Source organism: Carettochelys insculpta, chromosome 5, assembly GCF_033958435.1.
Source record: "Carettochelys insculpta isolate YL-2023 chromosome 5, ASM3395843v1, whole genome shotgun sequence".
NCBI classification, from domain to species: Eukaryota; Metazoa; Chordata; order Testudines; family Carettochelyidae; genus Carettochelys; species Carettochelys insculpta.
Genome location: NC_134141.1, coordinates 23,784,309 through 23,803,787, shown reverse-complemented (window position 1 = coordinate 23,803,787; position 19,479 = coordinate 23,784,309). Strand labels below are relative to the sequence as shown.

Sequence of the window (19,479 nt, the reverse complement as noted above, 5' to 3'; positions counted from 1 at the left end):
CCGGCGACGGCTGGAGCAGCTGGTGGTGGGGCTGCAGGAGCGGGCAGGGCGGGCGGTGGCTCAGCCGGCGCGGCATGGGGGGCTAGGTAGTCAACCAGCCGGTTGAATGTCTGCATATAGGCCCCCCGTGCCTCCTTGCGCCAGGCCAGCGCCTGCTCCTGCAGCCGGAGGTGCTGCTCCAACACCTCCAGCTGCCGGCGGAGGATGGCCAGCAGCTGGGGGTCCGTTGCCGCCGCCGGTAGCAGGCGCGGGGTCCGCCGTCTTGCCCTCCGCGGGGCCGGTCGTTCCTCTGCCGAGGGGCTGCCCTGGAACGAGGGTCCCGGAGGGCTCTCCGGGACAACAGAGGCCTCGCCGGCGCTCTCTTCCGGTCCTTCGGATGGTGCAGGTGCAGGTGCAGGACACAGGAGAGGAGGGGGGAAAGAAGAATGGAGACAGGCGTTAGTGTGGGCCCCGAGCCGTGGCCTTTGTCCCCCCCGCCCTGTGCTGCAGGTTCCCCATCCCCGTCCCCGGGAGATGCTGCTGTGATGGATGGGGGTCAGGGGTCCCCCTGCCCTGCACCCCGTCCCCTGGTGGGAGCGACTCTCACTTCACCCCGCAGGGTCTGAGAGCAGGAGAGCTTTCTTAGGCCACAGATGGCCAGTTTCTGGCAGGAGTGACAGCACCAGCTGTCGGAAGAGACAGTCCTTCCAACCCGTCGTGGGGAGAAGACCCCAAGGGGGGCCCCTCTGGGATGCAGCTTTCCCCCTCCTCTGGCTGGCTGCCTACCAGCTCTCCTTACCCCTAGCCTCTACCTGTGGCCCCCGCCCTCGCCCCCCAATTCCAAGCCAGCTCGGCTCCTCCCTCCTGTTTGCTCAGGGCAGAGGTGTCACCTGCCAGCTGTAGCGCCAGGATCCTCCTTTGGCCCTGGGAGCTCCTCGGCTCTGGTGGCTCATATGTAGCCCGAGTCTCCCTTTGGCACTCCCCCCACTCCATCACATGCTGCTGATGCGGGGTGTCCCACCCCCTCCGCCCGGGGGCCCCTCGAGGTTCCGCTCCCCCCTGGCCCGGGGATGGGGCATGGCACTGTCATGCACGGTGGGGGGGGGCAGAGGCTGATGGCTGCAGTGCTGTGAGGGCCATGGCCCTGGTGTCCTTGGGGCCATGGCCATGTGAGCGTGTGGGGGGCCCTGGACACATCTCTGTTCCCCCCGCCCCTCAAGCCCCAGGGTGTCCACCAGAGAGGGGTACCTACCTGTGGGTCCGCTCCCACGGTCCGGAGATCCCCGGGGGTCGGAGGCCCTGCTGCTGCTCCGGGATGGCAGGAGGAGGATCTGCAGCCCGGATTCTGCGGAGGAGGAGCCCCCCTCCTCCTCCTCCTCCTCCTCCTGCCGCGATGTCCCGGGGATGGCCTCCGGGGGGGGGCCCCCGGGGTGCGGGGCTTGCCTCTGGGTCGGACTCTGGCTGCAGGGCCTGCTGGGGCTCGTCAGCCGAGGTGTCAAGGGTGGCCGGAGGGGAGGAGGTGTGCCGGGAGCCCAGGATGTCCCTGAGCTCCCTGTAAAAGGGGCAAGTGACGGGGGCGGCCCCAGATCGGCTGGCCGCATCCCGGGCCCGGGCATAACCCTGCCGCAGCTCCTTGACCTTACTGCGGACATGGTCAGGAGTGCGGGCAGGGTGACCCCGGGCAGCCAGGCCGTCGGCCAGCCGAACGAACGCATCCGCGTTCCGCCTCTTGCTCCCCATTACCTGGAGCACCTCCTCCTCGCTCCAGAGCCCCAGCAGGTCCCGCAGCTCGGCCTCCGTCCAGGAGGGGCCCCGCTGCCGCTTCCCAGACTGGCTAGTCCTCTGGCTGCCCTGGCTGCTCTGGCTCCCCTTGGGGGGGGGTCCCCCGGGGGCGCTGGGGGGGCTGCTGGGCAGCCATAGCCGGTGTCAGGGGCTGAGGGCTGTGCAGGCTCGCCGCGTGTGCAGGCAGGAGCCTGCACGTTGCCTCAGCTTCCTGCAGTCAGGGCGGGGGAGGGGACCTTTAAGGGGCCGCTCCACGCGGCCACCAGTGAGCTGAGGGGCTGGAGAGAGCGTCTCTCAACCCCCCAGCTGATGGCCGCCATGGAGGACCCGGCAATTTCGACGTTGCGGGACGCGGATCGTCTACACTGTCCCTACTTCGACGTTGAACGTCGAAGTAGGGCGCTATTCCTATCTCCTCATGAGGTTAGCGACTTCGACGTCTCGCCGCCTAACGTCGAAGTTAACTTCGAAATAGCGCCCGACGTGTGTAGCCACGACGGGCGCTATTTCGAAGTTAGTGCCGCTACTTCGAAGTAGAGTGCACGTGTAGATGCAGCTCCTGTCTGTCAAGCAGCAGCAACAGCAGCAGCAGCAGCAGAAGTTATTGTAACAGACTTTGCACAAATGAAAAAGGTGGAATCATTCAGTTATGGGTGTTCTCCAGATTAGTAGAGATAGCATTTAGATAAGGGCGATTTTGCCTGCAGGTAACAGGAGACACAGCAGTGAATTCAGCAGGTGATGCCTATTTAAAAATAGGAAGTAGTGACACAGAGAAGCCTTTTAGTAACATGGAGGCTCTAGCAAGAAGAGTGGACTCTAGGGCCGTGTCTACACTAGCCCCAAACTTCGAAATGGCCATGCAAATGGCCATTTCAAAGTTTACTAATGAAGGGCTGAAATACATATTCAGCGCTTCATTAGCATGCAGGCGGGCGTGGCACTTCGAAATTGATGCGCCTCGCCGCCGCGCAGCTCGTCCCGATGTGGCTCCTTTTCGAAAGGACCCTGCCTACTTCAAAGCCCCCTTATTCCCATCTGCTCATAGGAATAAGGAGACTTCGAAGTAGGCAGGGTCCTTTCGAAAAGGAGCCCCGTCGGGAAGAGCCATGCGGCGGCGAGAAGCATCAATTTCGAAGTGCCGGGGCCGCCCACATGCAAATGAAGCGCTGAATATGCATTTCAGGGCTTCATTAGTAAACTTCGAAATGGCCATTTGCATGGCAATTTCGAAGTTTGGGGCTAGTGTAGACACAGCCTAGAAGAAGGGAGGAGAGGTCTATATGATTGTATGGAGAAGGTGAAAGAGAGGAGACTTGAAAGAAAAGAGAAGGCCAGAGATGGAAAGCTTCTGGTAACAGAAAGAAACAGGATCTAGCAGCTCTGCAGGAGACAGACCAGCAAACTGGCATAACTGAAGAGTTATAGATAGTATAAGAAGGAAATGGGGAGACAACGAAAAAATACTTGGCTATAAAAGCAAAGAAAAAGATAGTGAAAGTCATGGACCTCAAGAACTAGTGGGCAAGAAAGAACTTCTATATATGAAGTACCAGGCCAAAGAACATTCCCAAAGGACAGTTAACCTATATCCATACAGGGATGGGAGAAGGGACCTTTCAGCTGAGATAATGTTCGAATTTTTTTCAGGTCCAAAATAAAATGATAGACTAACATATTTATTTAATTAATTAATTGTGTATCCTAAGCAATTTTCCAACATAATTTATTTGCAAAATAATAACAGGCTGTAAAATTTGTAGCAAAATTGAGCCTGGCCTAGTCATCCTTGGGAATGTGGCTATTTTGGTCATGTAGAAATTGCTCAATTGCTGTTGCTTTTTGTATTTTAATCCTGAATTGAAATTTTTATATTTATATGTTCTGCTGTTCAGACAATTACCCTACTCCATAACCCCAATCAAAATCTCATTGCTCATTATAATTACACCTTCAGCGGGAGAGAATATGCTCATCTATCTTATGCTAGGCTGCGGTACCAGGGTAGTGGGAGACCCTATACTTACGGCTACTACTTCACAGCTAAAAATAGATCACATTCCACAGTTAAATACAGTAGTCAAAGCCCAGGAAACAACATCCTGAATTAGTCACAGTGCAGGACTTATCCAAAGGCTTTTAAACACCTACAACAACACGGACTTAGAAGAGCACGGTGATTTTTAATCTATTTTAATGCACAGTGTGATCTAAACAGCCACCCAAGAATGCATGAAGCTGTGTATAACTACAGATTAGTTAAGACACACCCAGAATAAATTATTTCATGAAACAACACCATTTCTTAACAGGAGTATAGATATTAAGACAAACTATTTAATATGGACCTGCCTTGCACACTTCTGGTGCTATGCAAATATTAATAGTCTCTTTACACTAGACTCAGATGCCTAATATTGTCTTTCCTCTATGCATATCTTTACAGCTATTCTGATACCAATACAATAAGGAGTTACACTGATTACCAAACCAAGAAATCCATGAATATTACCTTTAGTTACCATATACTAATATTTCATTTTCACTTCCACCACAACAGCAATAGAAGTTTTGCAGAGTTTGTTGTGATTCATTTCAGACATTTTAAAAGCTCCAATAAATCAAAGCTTGTAATTATAATATCTATAAATTAACATCGTTCTGACTGTGTAACCTATGAATGAATTAATTTTTAAGAAATACAGCAGCTAAACAGAAGGAAAGTAAATGGACATTTTAAAAGTAGGAGGACTAACGCACTCTGCATTAGCACTGTCCGTTCCTAATCAGAACATCTTATATTCATCATCACCATATTGATAGATTACACTTTGGCATGCTGCATTCTGGTGTTTGATTTAATTGTGCCCATTTGGGGATTCATTGATGCTCTGCATGTGGTATGCTGTTCATCAAAGAGCTTTAAATACAGGAGTAAATTTTTATTCCAAGCCAAATAGTTGTTTTAGTGTGGCAAAAGACTATCCTGATTACTTTCACACTCCTGCAACTGCCTATTAAATTAGTTTCAAAAATAATAATCCAAGCTAACAGAAACTTCAGTCATATGATTTTTAAAAATATAAATGCAATTTTTTAGAACCAATCTAATATATATATATTTTTTCATAGACTGGAGGTACAAAAACCATTTCAGAGTCCAATGAAACTCAACCATCTGCTGAAGGAAATTAATCAACTGTTAGCCAGCACACAGCAACACTACCCTGTATTTCAGGACAGGAAGTGAAGAATTTTGTATCAAACTGAAACTGTAGAGAAATTTTAAGAACATGACATATACATAAACAAATTTTGTCTTTAGCTGAAAAATCACTTTCTGTCATTCTCTACCCCGGCCACCCACTGCCCACCCCCTCAACAAAGCCACTTGGATGAAAAACCTTTCAGCTGCTATGTTGTAGATGACATGCATAATCTACAGGTTATGGATCTGACAATCAACATGAAATCTTTTTCCAATCCTTTTTAAGGCTACGTTTACACTAGAAACATCTGTCGACAGTAATGTCTGTCGACAGAATTTTGTGGACAGAAACTCTGTTGACAGATTGCATCTACATACAAAAGCAGATCGATAGAGCAATCCGCTCTGTCGACAGAATGGCTGATTGGGAAGTTCTGCAAACAGGGCTGCCCAGTGAAGCGGAAGCCATCTCTGTCAACAGAAAAGTCTACGCTGCACTTTTGTCGACAGAACTCTCTGAACAGAGTCTTATGCCTCAAATTGTTGAGGGATAACACTGTTGAGGCAAAAGCAGAGTTCTGTTGAGACTGTCAACAAAATGCTTTATATGTGTAGCTGCTCCCTGAGTTATGTCAGCAGAAGGTCCCTTTTGCTGATAAAACTCTCTAGTGTAGACACAGCCTAAAGGTCTCAGAATAGGGCTGTTTTGACTTCTCTCAAAATAATCAGGCCCCGGCTGTCAGGCTTACCATTAGGATGTCTGGAGATGTTATGAAGGCATAGAAATGAATGTCTCCTTGGTATGCACTGCTTCATGAGGCTTGGTATGCCTACGTATATAGATAACAGGCTACTTACTTTTACATTCACTTTTCAGGGCCTTGCACAGTATTCTGTGCTCTTCTATGGCTATTACAACAACCAGAGAACAATCGGATGGCTGAAGTTCCGGATGCCTCTTTCCTATTTCCTTGTGGGCGTTGGGACCATTGCCTATAGCTACATGGTTGTCATCCGAACGTAAGTTCCTTCTGTTTTTAGGGAAGTAAAGAATCAGTCAAAATAACTGCAATTCTCTTTATGAAGCATGGGGCCAGAGATGATCATGTAGCAGTTTTAAATGCAGGATTGGTGCAGCTCTGGTGCTGCAAAGCTGTAAGGAAATGCTGGACTAAGTCAAAAACATGTATTAATTTCTTAGGCCAGTGTTTGTTTATTTGTACCAGAGAGTGCGTCTCAGTCTGGCAGAGGTGGAGTAAAAAACGGAAATAACATTTTTCCCCAGACCTGGTCTTAGGGCAAAAGGAGCAAAGCAATTGATTGCCTTGGGCCCTGCGACTTCAGGGCCCCGTGCGCCAATTGATTTCAGCATCTACCACTCACTGGCTGGGCTCTGCTGTCAGCCTGCTGCCTTGAGTCCCACCCACTGGCCAACCCCAGTATTGGTTAGTTCATATTTACATGGTAGTGTAGAAAAACTAATGCCATTGGTCATGGCAGAAAAACTAGTCTCCAGTTGTGCTCTAAATATAATTTAATGGTGGGAGTACAGTACTAAAAATAGTAGGAAGAATATGGGCAAGTGGGAGGAAGGAATGGTTTCGACCCAGAAAGAAAGTGAGTTTGGTTGTCTTATTTTAGGGGCAAATTCACCTCTGGTATAAACTGGCAACTGGTGGTATGCCAGTGGTGATTTGGTTCATTGTACCTATTTGCTCATATCAGAAAACCGCCTAACATAAGCAACATCAGTAAATAAACAAACATACTGAAGTATTTCCTTAGAATAATATTAGGATTGGAAAAGTCAGACCCTGGCAGGTCAGGATTACCTGGTGCTCCAGTGCAGATGGCAAAAATCATATATCCTTAATATACCCTATCACAGGTGTGGTCAACCCACAACTATTTGAGCCATTAAACATGGCTCGTCCTCAGAGCTGAATACTGGCAATGCCATCCGCGTTCCCTGCACATGCTCCAGAGCTTGGTGGGAGAAGTGCGTGGCGGCAGCGGTGGCTCCAGTGAGTCACAGGCATTGAATTAGAGTGGACGTGGAGGGAGGGTCTGGGAGGTTCCTGGGGGATGGGGAGGGCATTAAGCAATGTCTTATACATATTTTTATATATCTATACATCCATCTATATTTATTTTTATCCATTCATCTATATATATTTCTGCGGAGGAATATAAATATAAATAAATATATGGCTCTTTGCACTCTATCCACTGCTATTTTGGCTCTTTGTCTCTAACTGGTTGGCCATCCCTGCTCTCTGAGATTGTTTGTTTTTCACTTTCACAAACACAAGATAACTCAAATAAAACATGGTTTGTTAGATAAGGTAAGAAGCATTCACAGAAAAAAAAGTGTTTTTAGAGGAAGAACAAAACATTTGAGGCAGTAGGCATGGTTTTTGATTTAGAGCAGTTTTTAAAAATGATTCTTTACTGGTGTATCCCTGAAGATTAGAAGGTTTTTCTCACTGAATCCTCTTGGGGAATTATATTTGAGTGACTGTCATCCCAAAAAAAGAATCCATATAACCCAGACTCTCTGAGGCCAAAACAAAGGGAATATCCTTAGGGAAGCACACACTGTATGTGGTGACAAGATACTAGTGCTAATCCACATTTAGGTAACCCTTAGAGCAATTCTTTAAAAATAATCTTCTGCTTAAGGCTATTTTTTCCAGAAAGCAACACAATACGTATACAAGCTAAAACCTCATGTCATTAGGGTTGTTGTTTTGATGGTGGCTGGGGGGCAGAGGAGAGATGTGAGTGAGCAAGGAATTAATTACTCCATTTATAGAAATCATTTTGAGCTAGAGCACAAACCAGCAAGTTCCTTCCTCAGCCACTAAATGCTAATGGAAAAATCTGCAGCCTTAAGGGTGCAGAATTCACATGTTTATGATCATTTTAGTTTCAGACTCTCAAAGAGTTTCTAGTACTTCATACAGTTGGGGCTAGATTTGCCTGGCAAAGCAGTGGGTAGGGCATGTGGCTGTCCATACCCACAGCTGCTTTGAAATTCATAGACTCTCTGTGCAGTTCTTAGGGGCATCTTCAAGTGTCTGCCACTCAGCCAGGCCCACAAGCTCCATGTTACACTCTGGACCCCCTGTCTCCATAGAAGTAATTGGATGGTCAGGAAACAAAATACAGAAATAGGTCTGGTAGATTTAAGATATCGATGCAAAGAAGCTGTTAGATTTGGAGAGACTATGTGCCTTTTCCCTTTCTCCCTTTTCTTCTCTGTCATGGCAAATAATGGATATCTATATGGATATCTACACTATTTAGTTGATTCTCGCTTAAACGATGATCACACAGTCTTCATATAATCTTTAAATGCTTGTGGAACACGATACAGGTTGAACCTCTGATATCTGACACTCTCTGGTCCAGCAACATCCCTAGTCTGGCCAAACCATGAATGTTGCTGGACCAGACAGCCCCAGTGGCTAGGAGTGGGACCAGCAGGGAGACCAGTACTTGGGAGCCCTGGCCAGGTCAACCACAACCAGGCTCATGGCAGGTGGGCCAGCAGCAGTCAAGGAACAGTGGCTGGGCCAGGAAGCTGAGGCTAGGAAGTGGGTGGCCCGCAGCCAGGAAGCCATGGCTGGGGCTGTGGAGTAGGCACACAGGGCCAGGAAGCTGTGGGGGACCAGGAATGGGAAACTGGTGGCTGGGGGAGCCTGGAAATGATGGTGGCTAGGGGGGGAGCCCCAGAGCAGGGACTGGAAGCCAGAAGGTGAGCATTCGCTTCCCCTGGCTTGGCAGAATCCCCTGGTCTGGGACTGCTCAGGTCCCAAGGGTGCTGAACCAGGAATATCAAAATTGTATTGGAGAGTATTTTCCGAGATAATTTTCACAGGAGAAGGGGATTATAAGAACAAGAAATATCAGAAGAAATCTTAACAACAGGTTATTTTCATATTGCTTCAAACAACACAATTCCATCCCTAGGGATGAGGAAGGAGGAATGCCATATAGCAAACAATTACCTGGGTTAATGCATATGTTTTCTTGTGCATTTAGGAGTTTTCTTTTAGGAAACATGGGTCATGTTGTTTATTTCTAGTAAAACAAAGTCTGCTCCACAGTATAAGCTTAAAATAGAAACCATTTTTCACTGAGCATGAAATTAATGAGGAAACAAAGGCCAAATTTATCATTCCCTATTATGTGCTCCCCCTTGTGTTTAATAGACTGAATTAAGTAGTATAATATGCAGCAACCTGAGCATCAACATTACAAGGCTGATAATACCTTGAAATAGGGAAGTTAGCAATACAAAGTGAAGTCAAACCACTTAAGAAAGAATTTGATATTGGTGGACGCTACCATATATCCAGTTATAAGCACATAACAGACTAGCAGAATAAAAGAAAACAGCATTTGTAATTTGTTTATTCAGTGCAACCAGTTTTTTCCCCAGCCAGTTATTAGCATTTATTTTTCTCTTGGCCAAACCTAGGATTTGCTCAGCAGCATTGTAGTGTGTTTTATAGGTTTTTGTTTAAGATTACTCTTCTCTCTTTATATCTTCTTTCCTGCTGTTTCCTCACTCAGCTGAATTGCCTTCACATGCTACTGAGGAAAAAAATAATAAATTCTGTAGTAAGAAAATGAAGTCACTCCACTGGATACGATCTGTCCATCATTTCTTCATAACCATGGGAGACTGGTGTGCATCTCTTGGATGGGTGATGGCATGACATGATATCCTATGACATTAGGAACTCTGAGACCATTCTCTTGGAAAATCTAAATCACTTCATAGAGCCCACAGCTCCTCTCTAACAGTGGGTTCTTTGTATATCTTTCTGGCCTTTACAGAATGGCAAGGAATGCAAACGAGGAAGGTGGTGGGGATGATACAAGTTTTAATTTCAGCTGGAAAATGTTCACAAGCTGGGATTACCTGATCGGCAATCCTGAAACAGCAGATAATAAGTTTGCTTCAATCACAACAAGTTTTAAGGTAAGATTTAGCTCACTAAAGAAAGGAAACCTAATTTTCCCGTCACATCAAAGTCAGTCCACGGACGTAGATCACTATAAAATCTAGTATGAGAAAGGAATGAGGCCCTGTGGTATTTCACTCTCTTCTCTGCTAGTAAAGCACATAAGCAGCACTCGTAGCATAGCTGTGTTCTGCGGGATTGCTGTACACATCCTTGCAAAATGAGTCCCATGCAAACATGTTTTTCTTCTCCTCCTCCTCACCTTTCTGAGCTTGCAGTTTCTATGGTGCTTTCATGTACAATGTATAGTTTGAAAAAAAGCTGGTGACATTTTCCAGCACTGACATTATCATATTCTCTTGCTGCACTGAAGAGATATGATTAGACAACACTATTGTTGCCACAAGGGCCCGTTCAGCATGTCAAAAAAAAATTGATTCAGAAGTTTGACACCACACCTGCATCTCAGTGAGATAAAAAAAAAGGTCACTTTGTTTTTCCTCACAACAAATATTCTATTTTTCAAGGGGAACACAGCACCATTCCCGGAGAACCACCACAAATTCACCGCCTGTAATCCAGACTTAGGGCTCTCAGGGGCTGTCAGCAATCCCTGGCGTGCTCATGGGATGTGTGAGAGGTAGTGAAACAGCCGTGGCTGGTGGCATTCTATTTGCAGAGTGCTGAGGCAGGCACCTAAGGCACACTAGAGGGGAGTGCATTCAGGAGCCATTTCTACCAGGTACCTCATCTGGTATGCACTCTGGCGTGAGAGGCCAGGGCTGTGCTAAGGAAGTGGAGGAACACGAGCTCCATTTGTTCCATGTTACACAGAAAGTACAGGAGGTGTGGCTGGCTGAAGTTCTGCCCCTCACCGCACTTTATGCATAAAAGGCATTTCTCCCCAACTGAAGCATGCCAGTAATTTCACTAGGAGTTACTCAGGACCCGTGGGTGGAAAACAAGGTCCAAGGAGCTCAGACACCAGTGGCTTTGTGCAGTTTCCCATGGGGCTCAAGAGCTGTGGTCTGCTGGTCCTTGCCTCACATTCTCATCTACCTATGTGGGGGACAAAGAGGATCTGGCATGAAAAAAATCAGTTGAGAGAGAGCATGTAAAGTTCTTGATGGATATCCCCAGATGCAACCATCCACCTTTCATTTCTGTGAACATGTAGGGTACTGAACAGTCAAGGCATGGGAGGTGTGAGAGGTGTGAACACACCCCCTTACATTTCGTTTCTCTCCTTTCCACCCTGCTGTGCTGTACAGGGGGAGCCTGCTGGACATGATGGGGAACCCAAGGCACCCTGGGAGCTGTAATTCGTTGTTGAGCTCCCTACTTTGAGAGCCGGCCCAAGAGCAAGGAGGGGACTACATTTTCCAGCATGTTATTGGCCACTAGCAACAGGAAAGGGAGGAGAATGAGGGAATATTGTTTTTCATTTATGATATTACAGCAATAACCTCGAGGGTAATTCCTATAAAACCTTTATTACTGTTTAGTATGTTCTAACAAAATAATTTTACCAGTCACTGTTTCCACTTAAATTTTTCACTACCTAGTCTTATGCACACTCATTGCATGACTATTTTGAACTTATTTATATTTAAAAAATTGCAGTCCAGATTTACAAAAAGAGCACCCCCCCTTTTCCCCAGGAAATCCTGCACCTGGGCCTGCTAGGGGTGAATTATTCCTGGCCTCACTGAACCCAGTAGGAGTTTTGCCATTGACTTCAGTAGGATCAGGGCTCCACCCAAGAATTTCTGCTCTCTTATTTCTCTTGGGTAATAGACAAAAGTGAAGCAAAGAAAGCAGAGCCAGGCAATGTTACCAGAAAGCAGGAACCCAGCAGTCCTACTGGGCGATTGATACATTTATGTAAAGTAATGTAAGAAGCTGTAATTAAACTCTCTCTTCACAAGAATATCTTGGCAACAGTATGAACTCTTTCTACTGATGAAGTTGGGCGGGGGGGTGGGGCGGGGGGCTTAGAGTTATTTCAAGAGCCCTGAAATTCACCTGCATTGTGAAGAGTAACATGCAAATGTTTCATTTCAAAAATCTGGAATTGCTCAGGCTTGGTTTAGTCTGGAGTTCCTACACAGAAACGCTTTTCAGTCTCCCTAAAGTGCAGTCCCTCAAACTGAAACCTTGCTGCCTCCAAAGACACGCATATTTTAAGTTTATGGGTTCCTTAACGTAAAGGTTTCTGACAAGTGATCATACACTTATTCTTCTGCGCCTCCAAACTCTCAGCACCTAGTGAATTCATACTCAGTGCTGGCTTTGTTTTGAATCACAGCTTTGGCATGTGAATTCAGGTGAAAAGAAACTCAAAATGAAACTTCATCGGGACAAAGCCATAGAAAATAAGCCCAATGATTCCTATGCCAAATGCAGCAAGTCTCTGCAGTTTCAACAGAGATTTTGATACAACCAAGTCACATTCTTAAGAAACCTGGTACCCAGGACGGAGTAAACGCCATTCATTGCAACTCATTTAAAAAGTCTCTGCTATCTATTAGCTGCACAGAAAATATAGAGCCTGATACTTTTAACACTGTTCATTTACAGCTACACTTTTGTTTCCAATAAGTGCAGGAAGCTATTGTGGAGGAGCAGGAGAACCGAAAAGAAGAAAACATTCACCTAACCCGGTTCCTGAGAGTTCTCGCTAATTTCCTGGCCCTGTGCACACTGGCTGGGAGTGGTTATCTCATCTATTTTGTTGTGAGGAGATCCCAGAAGTTTGCCTTGGAAGGTTTGGATAACTATGGCTGGTGGGAGAGAAATGAAGTTAGTTCTAGAAGACTTTATGAAATAGATATTGTTTGTGCTCTGCAGGGTGCTTTTTTCTGGTTGTCTTCTAATTAGGACTTGGATGGTAAATGTGTAACAAGGGATTTCCCTTTTTTCTTCTCTGTTTCTCATGTTCATTAAGGCAGTCGTGTTTTGTTTTGCTTTTTAAAATAGCTTTTCACTTTGAGCTCCCCCGCTTCACTTCCAGATCTGACTATAAACTCTTCCTCCATACCCTTTGGGCTAGGATTTTTTCAGCTCCTAAGGGGACTCCCAAAATTCCTGCAAAGGGTCTCCTGTTGTGTTTAAGATGTATAAGAAAACTCACTCCATGGAAAACTCTTTCATGGTGGTGTGTGTGTGTGTGACAGAGAGAGAGAGAGAGAGAGAGAGACAGCAGGGGAATCACTGGGCACTGAGGAGCTTTTAGGCAGGCGTGCCAGAGTGGTGGGTGACACTGAAGAAAGGCTCAAATGCTGAACGAGACTGTTCCCTGTCTGCAGGTGAGCAGTGTGGTAGGAGCTCCAGTACACCGGGGATAGAAGAGGTACTTTCATTATGATGTGAATGTCAAGCAATTCAGCGTGAGGAAACTAACTGCTGCATAGGGCTCAAAAGGGAAAACACTGGGCCAGATGCTCAGCTGGAGTAAGTTGGTGTAACACCATTGATTTTAACAGACATATGCTGGTCCATTGCCTGTGGCAACTTGCGATAAAGGCAATGGGACCAGTACACTGTTACAAATTTACAAAACTGAGTACCTATTCAGGAATAGATGGCACCAGTGGCCGTGGGCACACTAGCCCCTTCTTTTGTAAGGTCTATGGTAATGTGGCACTTCAGAATATGCTAATGAGGCAATGTCATGTATATGCAGCACCTCATTAGCACAATGGGGGCCATGCGCGTTTTGAAACTGATGCTTTCAAAATGCACACTGCTTATGTAGCCGGGGGCCTTTTGAAGTGACCCCTCCAATTTTGAAAGCCCCTTCTTCCCAAAACCAGATAGGAAGAAGGGGCTTACGAAATCAGGGGGCTGTTTCAAAAGACCCCTGGCTACACGGGCAGCGTGCTTCTCAAAACCGGCAGTTTCGAAGCATGCACGACTCCCCCTTATGCTAATGAGGCACTGCATATTCATAGAAGCACCTCATTAACATATCCTGAAGTGCCACATTACCATAGCCCCTCTGAAAGGAGGGGCAAGTGTTGCCATGGCCAGTGAGTCTGGGACTCACCCTAATCTCTTGCTCCAAAAAAACCACAGGTCTTTTCAGCTAATGCTTGAAGAAGATTCTCATATCCTTCTGATCACTAAAGGGCTTATGACTGCTTTGAGCAGTTCTTGTAGTATCTAATTATGGGCAGTGGTAACTGTGATCCTGTTCATTACAATGTCTTTATCTAGGAATCATTGTAATAGATTTCCTGCCCCCGCCACCAGATACAGTTGTGTGGATTGTACTTTTAACAAAACAGCCATTCTCTGTAAGAAGCCGTTCTTTGTTGGAAAAATAACAATTAATTATGTGAAGCTCATTTAGTGAGGTTTATAATAAACAGTGTGCTTGTCTACACTTTAAAATTCCGCAGCAACACAGCTATGCCACTGTAGTGCTTATCATGCTTCAGTGCAGACTACAGGAGGGATTCCCCTGTTGACATACGTAATTCATCTTCCGGAGCTGCCTGAGCCATAGCTAGATTGAGGGAAGAACTCTTACATTTACTTGGTGTTCTACAAGAGGATTTATGTTGGCTTAACAATGCTTGTTGTGTGGAGAAGGGGAGGATTGTGCATTTTTCACACTACTGAGCAGCACAGTTATGATGACCTAATCTTCTAGTGTAGGCCAGGCTAGAATATAAAGCTAGTCACATGGATTCTGTTCCTCCCAGAAGGCAGCAGCCAAGCCAGAATAAACAAGCTCTAATCAAAAGCAAAATGAAAAACACCAAACCAACAAGAGAGTCCAGGATATGGGTGGAGAAATTGTGAGATACATTGTGTGATAAAAATTATTTGATTCCACTTCCAGAGAAATAAAAGTCAAATATAGCACCGCTTGACTAAAAAGAGTTCCAAAGATTTAATCATATAGCTGTCTCATAGGCCATTGTGAGGGCAGTTCAATAGGAATGTAGCTTCTTTCCATTGTGACAGGTGTGGTAACAGATTTTTGTTAACTATTATTGCCACCACAGTTGTTACATCACACTAAGTTAAAGTCTGGAAAACAGCTAACTGCACTGGTGTTTACATATTTTGAAAAAGGCTGAATTTCCTGTAAGAAGCAACTGGACAGAAGAGTTGAGCTCTGCTGAAACCCTCTCTAAAGAGGGTTAGAGGTGGGGTGTATTGGGATGGACCGGGGTCCTGGCCAGTGCTTTGTTTGCAAAGGCTCAAACCTGTCGAGTACTGAGCACCCCTGTGTGGTCCTAAACACCCTCAATTGCCACTGAAGTAAGTGGCAGTTTACCCCTTCCAGTCCACTGAAGTCAGTGGGTATTAACCCCACAGGAATTCTCAGCACATTAGGAGGCTGATTTACACCTGGAATGTTGGTAAGGGCTCGGATTTGTGTTTATTGAGGGCTTGTCTACATTTCAAATGCTACAGTGGCACAACCTGCAGCTGTGCTGCTTTAGTGCTTCTGTGTAGACACAACTGATGCTGTTGGGAGGAGTTTTCCTATTGGTTACTTTGCCTTTGTGAGAGGTGGAAGCTATGTCGATGGAAGAACTCTTCTGCCAACTAACCACTGTCTCCGGGTGGGGGATGGTGGCTCAGGAAGGCTTAACTGTGTTGTACAGGGGTGTGTATTTTCTACATCCATGTCATGTAGCTATGCTATAGTGTAAGTTCCAATCTGAGACCAGCCCTTATATGGTTATATTGGTACAAGCACTAGGGAAGACAGTTACACCAAAATAAAGGAGCCCTACAGAGTTATAGTCATACCTCTTCCCTTATGGGAATAGCTATACCAATAGAAGGCAGCTGACAACAGGACTTGTACCACTTTACTATATGAATATAATCAAAGCAATACACCTGTGTAGTGGAGATAAGGCTGGAAATCAAACTTCAGTAGAAATGACAGTGTGTCTGGACTCCCTCTTCAGGTTAAAGATTTTCAGGGCTGGTCAGAAACATAGGTCAGCATAACTCACCCCACTGAGTAGTACAGGTTTGCTGACCTAACTCCTGTTGTAGCCAAAGCTAGATTTCAGATTTTACCCACAGCCAAAACCTTTTACTGGTGCTGTGTATGAGTAAACGAGCTGTGTACAGGAGGGCGGGTGGTTTGCAATAGCCACTGGAGCTTCTGCACATGACTCTCTAAGGAAATCTTTCTTTACAATGATGATACCCCTAAAAAATAAGAGTTCCCACTTGTCTGGTTTATGGACATCCCTGTACAGGTTTATACCACTTCTGTGAAACCACCCTTTATGTCTAACAACTGTGGCACATTTCCCCACCATACAGAACACCCCTCCCCCAAAAAAATAGGCCTGACTGCCTTTCCATTTCCACTGATTTTATATTGGTGTAATTCATCATCTTCAATATTATTCCTGATTTACACTGATATAAATGAGATGAAAGTAACAGGCTTTTGCTACAGGTAGCTGAGGCAAAATTCTTGTTCTGTGACAAAAGAAGAGCTTTGGTTGGTGCTTTACAACGTCCTCTATTTAATGTTGTCTGGCTTAATTCCCAGGTCACATTCACACAACAGTGCTTGACATAGCAAGGAACTGTAAACTATGATTTATTAAGAGTATTCAGTACCTTACTCCAGCAAACTTCATGATGGCTCTATTGGGAGAACTTTTAGAGCAAGGAGTGACTAAGAAGTGATGAATTGCACCCTGTATTTGGAATAATGGCATAATATTTGTCACTTTTCTTCTAAAAAAATAACGTTGGGCCAGACCCTCTCTTGAAGTCCAACCTTTTGATGACCCTCTGGGAGTGCAGGAGGGCCAAAGGGCACAAAGATACCTTGGTAAGCTGGGTCATTATCTCGACAGAGCTAGTATAACTGGCTATTATGTCATCCATCCCAGTAGCCACCAGCATAAGGTGATAGGGCATGGCCAGAATACTAGGTGGCCCAGCTGTTCTCCACTGGCATAATCCAGGGCCAGGGCAGAACTGGCCCCAGAAACAATCAGCCACAATTGGCTCCACTTATGCACCCCCCACAGCTGTACCAATCACACCATGTACAACTGGGAGTGTAATCTATTTCTTGGAAAAGAAATAAAATAAACATTGACTGGCCTTCTGTAGACTTGGTACCTAGCTCTTGGCTCTGTCAGTGGCCTGGTGGGTGATGTGGGTGAGCTACTTTACCACTTGGTGACTCAATTTTCCCATCTGTATAATGGGGCTAATCAGAGAACTGGAAGGGACCTCAGGAGGTCATCTAGTCTAGCCCCCTGCTTCAAGCAGGATCAACCCCTACTAAATCATCTTTGCCAGGACTTTGTCAAGCTGGGACTTAAAAACCTCAAGGGATGGAGAATCTACCACCTCCCTAGGCAACACATTCCAGTGCTTCACCACCTTCCTGGTGAAGTAGTTTTTTCTAATATCCAACCTTGTTCTGCTATCTGACACCACTGAGAACAGTTTCTCACCATCCTCTTTAGAGCTCCCCCTCAAGAAGTTGATGGCTGCTATTAAATCACCCCTAAACTGGAAGGTACCTTGGGAGGCCATCAAATCCGGTCTCCTGCCCCCTTGGTAGGATTAAGAACCATTGCTGATGGATTTTATTTTTTAAAATACTTGTGCCAGATCTCTAAACAGCCTTCTCAAGGACTGAGCTTACCACCCTGGGTTTAACAAGTTAATGTACAAACCACTGAGCTACCCAGCCCATAGTAGAAGGATACTTGCATTTGGCTATCTATTGATGCAAAGCCCTATATAAAAGTGAGCTATTATTTTGAAGAAACTAAATAGTGGGGGGTAAAAGTCAAATAACAAGTTCTATTTGTCTTTACTGTATGTATTTTCAGTGTGTCCGTACTACCTAACTAATAAAACTACCTAATAAAGGGCATATACAATAATAAAAGCATAAAGAACTTGTGGGAAGACAGACTGATTCAACCAAAATAGAGTCATTAACAGCACTGGAAAGATAAGTTAAAAAATAAAATCCACAACCTAACTGATTTTACATGTAAGATGAGGCAAGCTCAAACACAACAGATTTGTGCAAAACCATATCTCCCAAATTTAAGAACTACCAGCAACACAGACAGGGTAGATCACTGCATTTGTATTTCACAAGCCTCTAAGTCAACTTTCAGTTTTAATTCTAGACAGCTCAAGGTTTTGCTACTATAAAATATAAATCCTCCTCCTAATTAATTTTAATGAAAAATAGACCTTTATCACTGCCTTCAGTAGCAGGGAATATTAGACAAGGCTATTATTATTGCATTCAGCAAGAAGGGAAAGAGTGATTTATATGTACTAAACTGTTTATTCTTAAACTTCTAACTTAAACAGTGAGCTATGGACATTCAATATTCATCATTGGTGTGATTTAAGATGCTGGGGAGTATAGACTTCACTGCAGTCACAGCACTATTTACAAGATTCACAACTTTACTTACCAGCAGGAAAATCACAGTTGCTTGTGCAGCTGCTATTTTCTACCCCTCCAAGTGCCATTCAAAAGAGTGTGCTATTCTCCAGAATAGTTGGCTTCTCAGTGAGTGAAAAGCTGTGTTAGTTAGTGATTACTCTGGTTAGTAATCTGGTGATTATTGTCCCATGATTATCTACAATCCCAGCTCCACAGGGTAGGCATTTCTTTTGAAATTCAGTTCCCACTTCTTGCAGGTATTTAGTGGCTAGCAAAAATCCAGCAGATATGGAGAAGCTGAATATGGGTGTGCTTGGGTGGCCACCCAGGAGAGATTCAAATGCTGTGTAATGTAATGTTGGCATGGACAATAGGGGAGATCTGTGCTAGTATCCAAACTTGAAGCAGAGCAAATGTCCAGGGTGAATCTTTGCTCCCACCATATACATAGGTCAGATATATCTGAGACTGAGTTTCTGAGAAAAGTTTTTAATGAAATTGTGGATTTCAGTGAATACATATGAAAAACTTTCAAAGAAATGTAAACAAAAAGGTTGGTATTTTCCAGACAGCTAGAGAGGTGGGATTTTTGGGGGGTGTGTGTTTGAACAAACAGTGGCAAATAGATTTTGCAATCTTCCATTATAACAACAAAAACTGCTAGGGATGACAGTGGCATACTTTTTATTTGTTCAGTTATAATAAGTACAATTTATTTTTGCTATGGTTAGTTGTTTAACCAGTGATTATTAAACATCTTTCTATATTTATAGGTAACAGAACTGAACTTGTATAATAATAAAACTTCCAGCTATTCACTTTGCTATTAGGCCTGCAAAGAATTTGCTACCATTTGTCTATAAATATGATAATCCAGCACCCATTAAAATCCAAGAATAGAAAAGCAACGAGTAGAGATGTAATTTATTTCTTACAATTCAGAACACTGATTCCACAGATGAAATACTATGAAACTCCAGTGCTTTGAATTTTCAGATGCAAATGGGTAATTTTTCTTGCCTGTGTAGTCCCTTTGTGGTATAATGGTACATATGCAAACAGAAGTATAATCTCAATTTTCTACTCTTTGTAATTAAGATGTACTAAAT

At 44.9% G+C, this 19,479-nt stretch overlaps 1 protein-coding gene across 1 annotated transcript in view; it reads left to right on the top strand.

The window, feature by feature from the left end:
• Positions 1–19,479, top strand: part of TMC1 (transmembrane channel like 1) — a 69,233-nt gene that overhangs the window by 34,616 nt on the left and 15,138 nt on the right. The window contains exons 9-11 of the mRNA XM_074994768.1: positions 5,847–5,989; positions 9,818–9,962; positions 12,553–12,747. Of these exons, the coding sequence (XP_074850869.1) occupies positions 5,847–5,989; positions 9,818–9,962; positions 12,553–12,747 (483 nt within the window). The remainder of the gene's footprint in view (positions 1–5,846; positions 5,990–9,817; positions 9,963–12,552; positions 12,748–19,479) is intronic.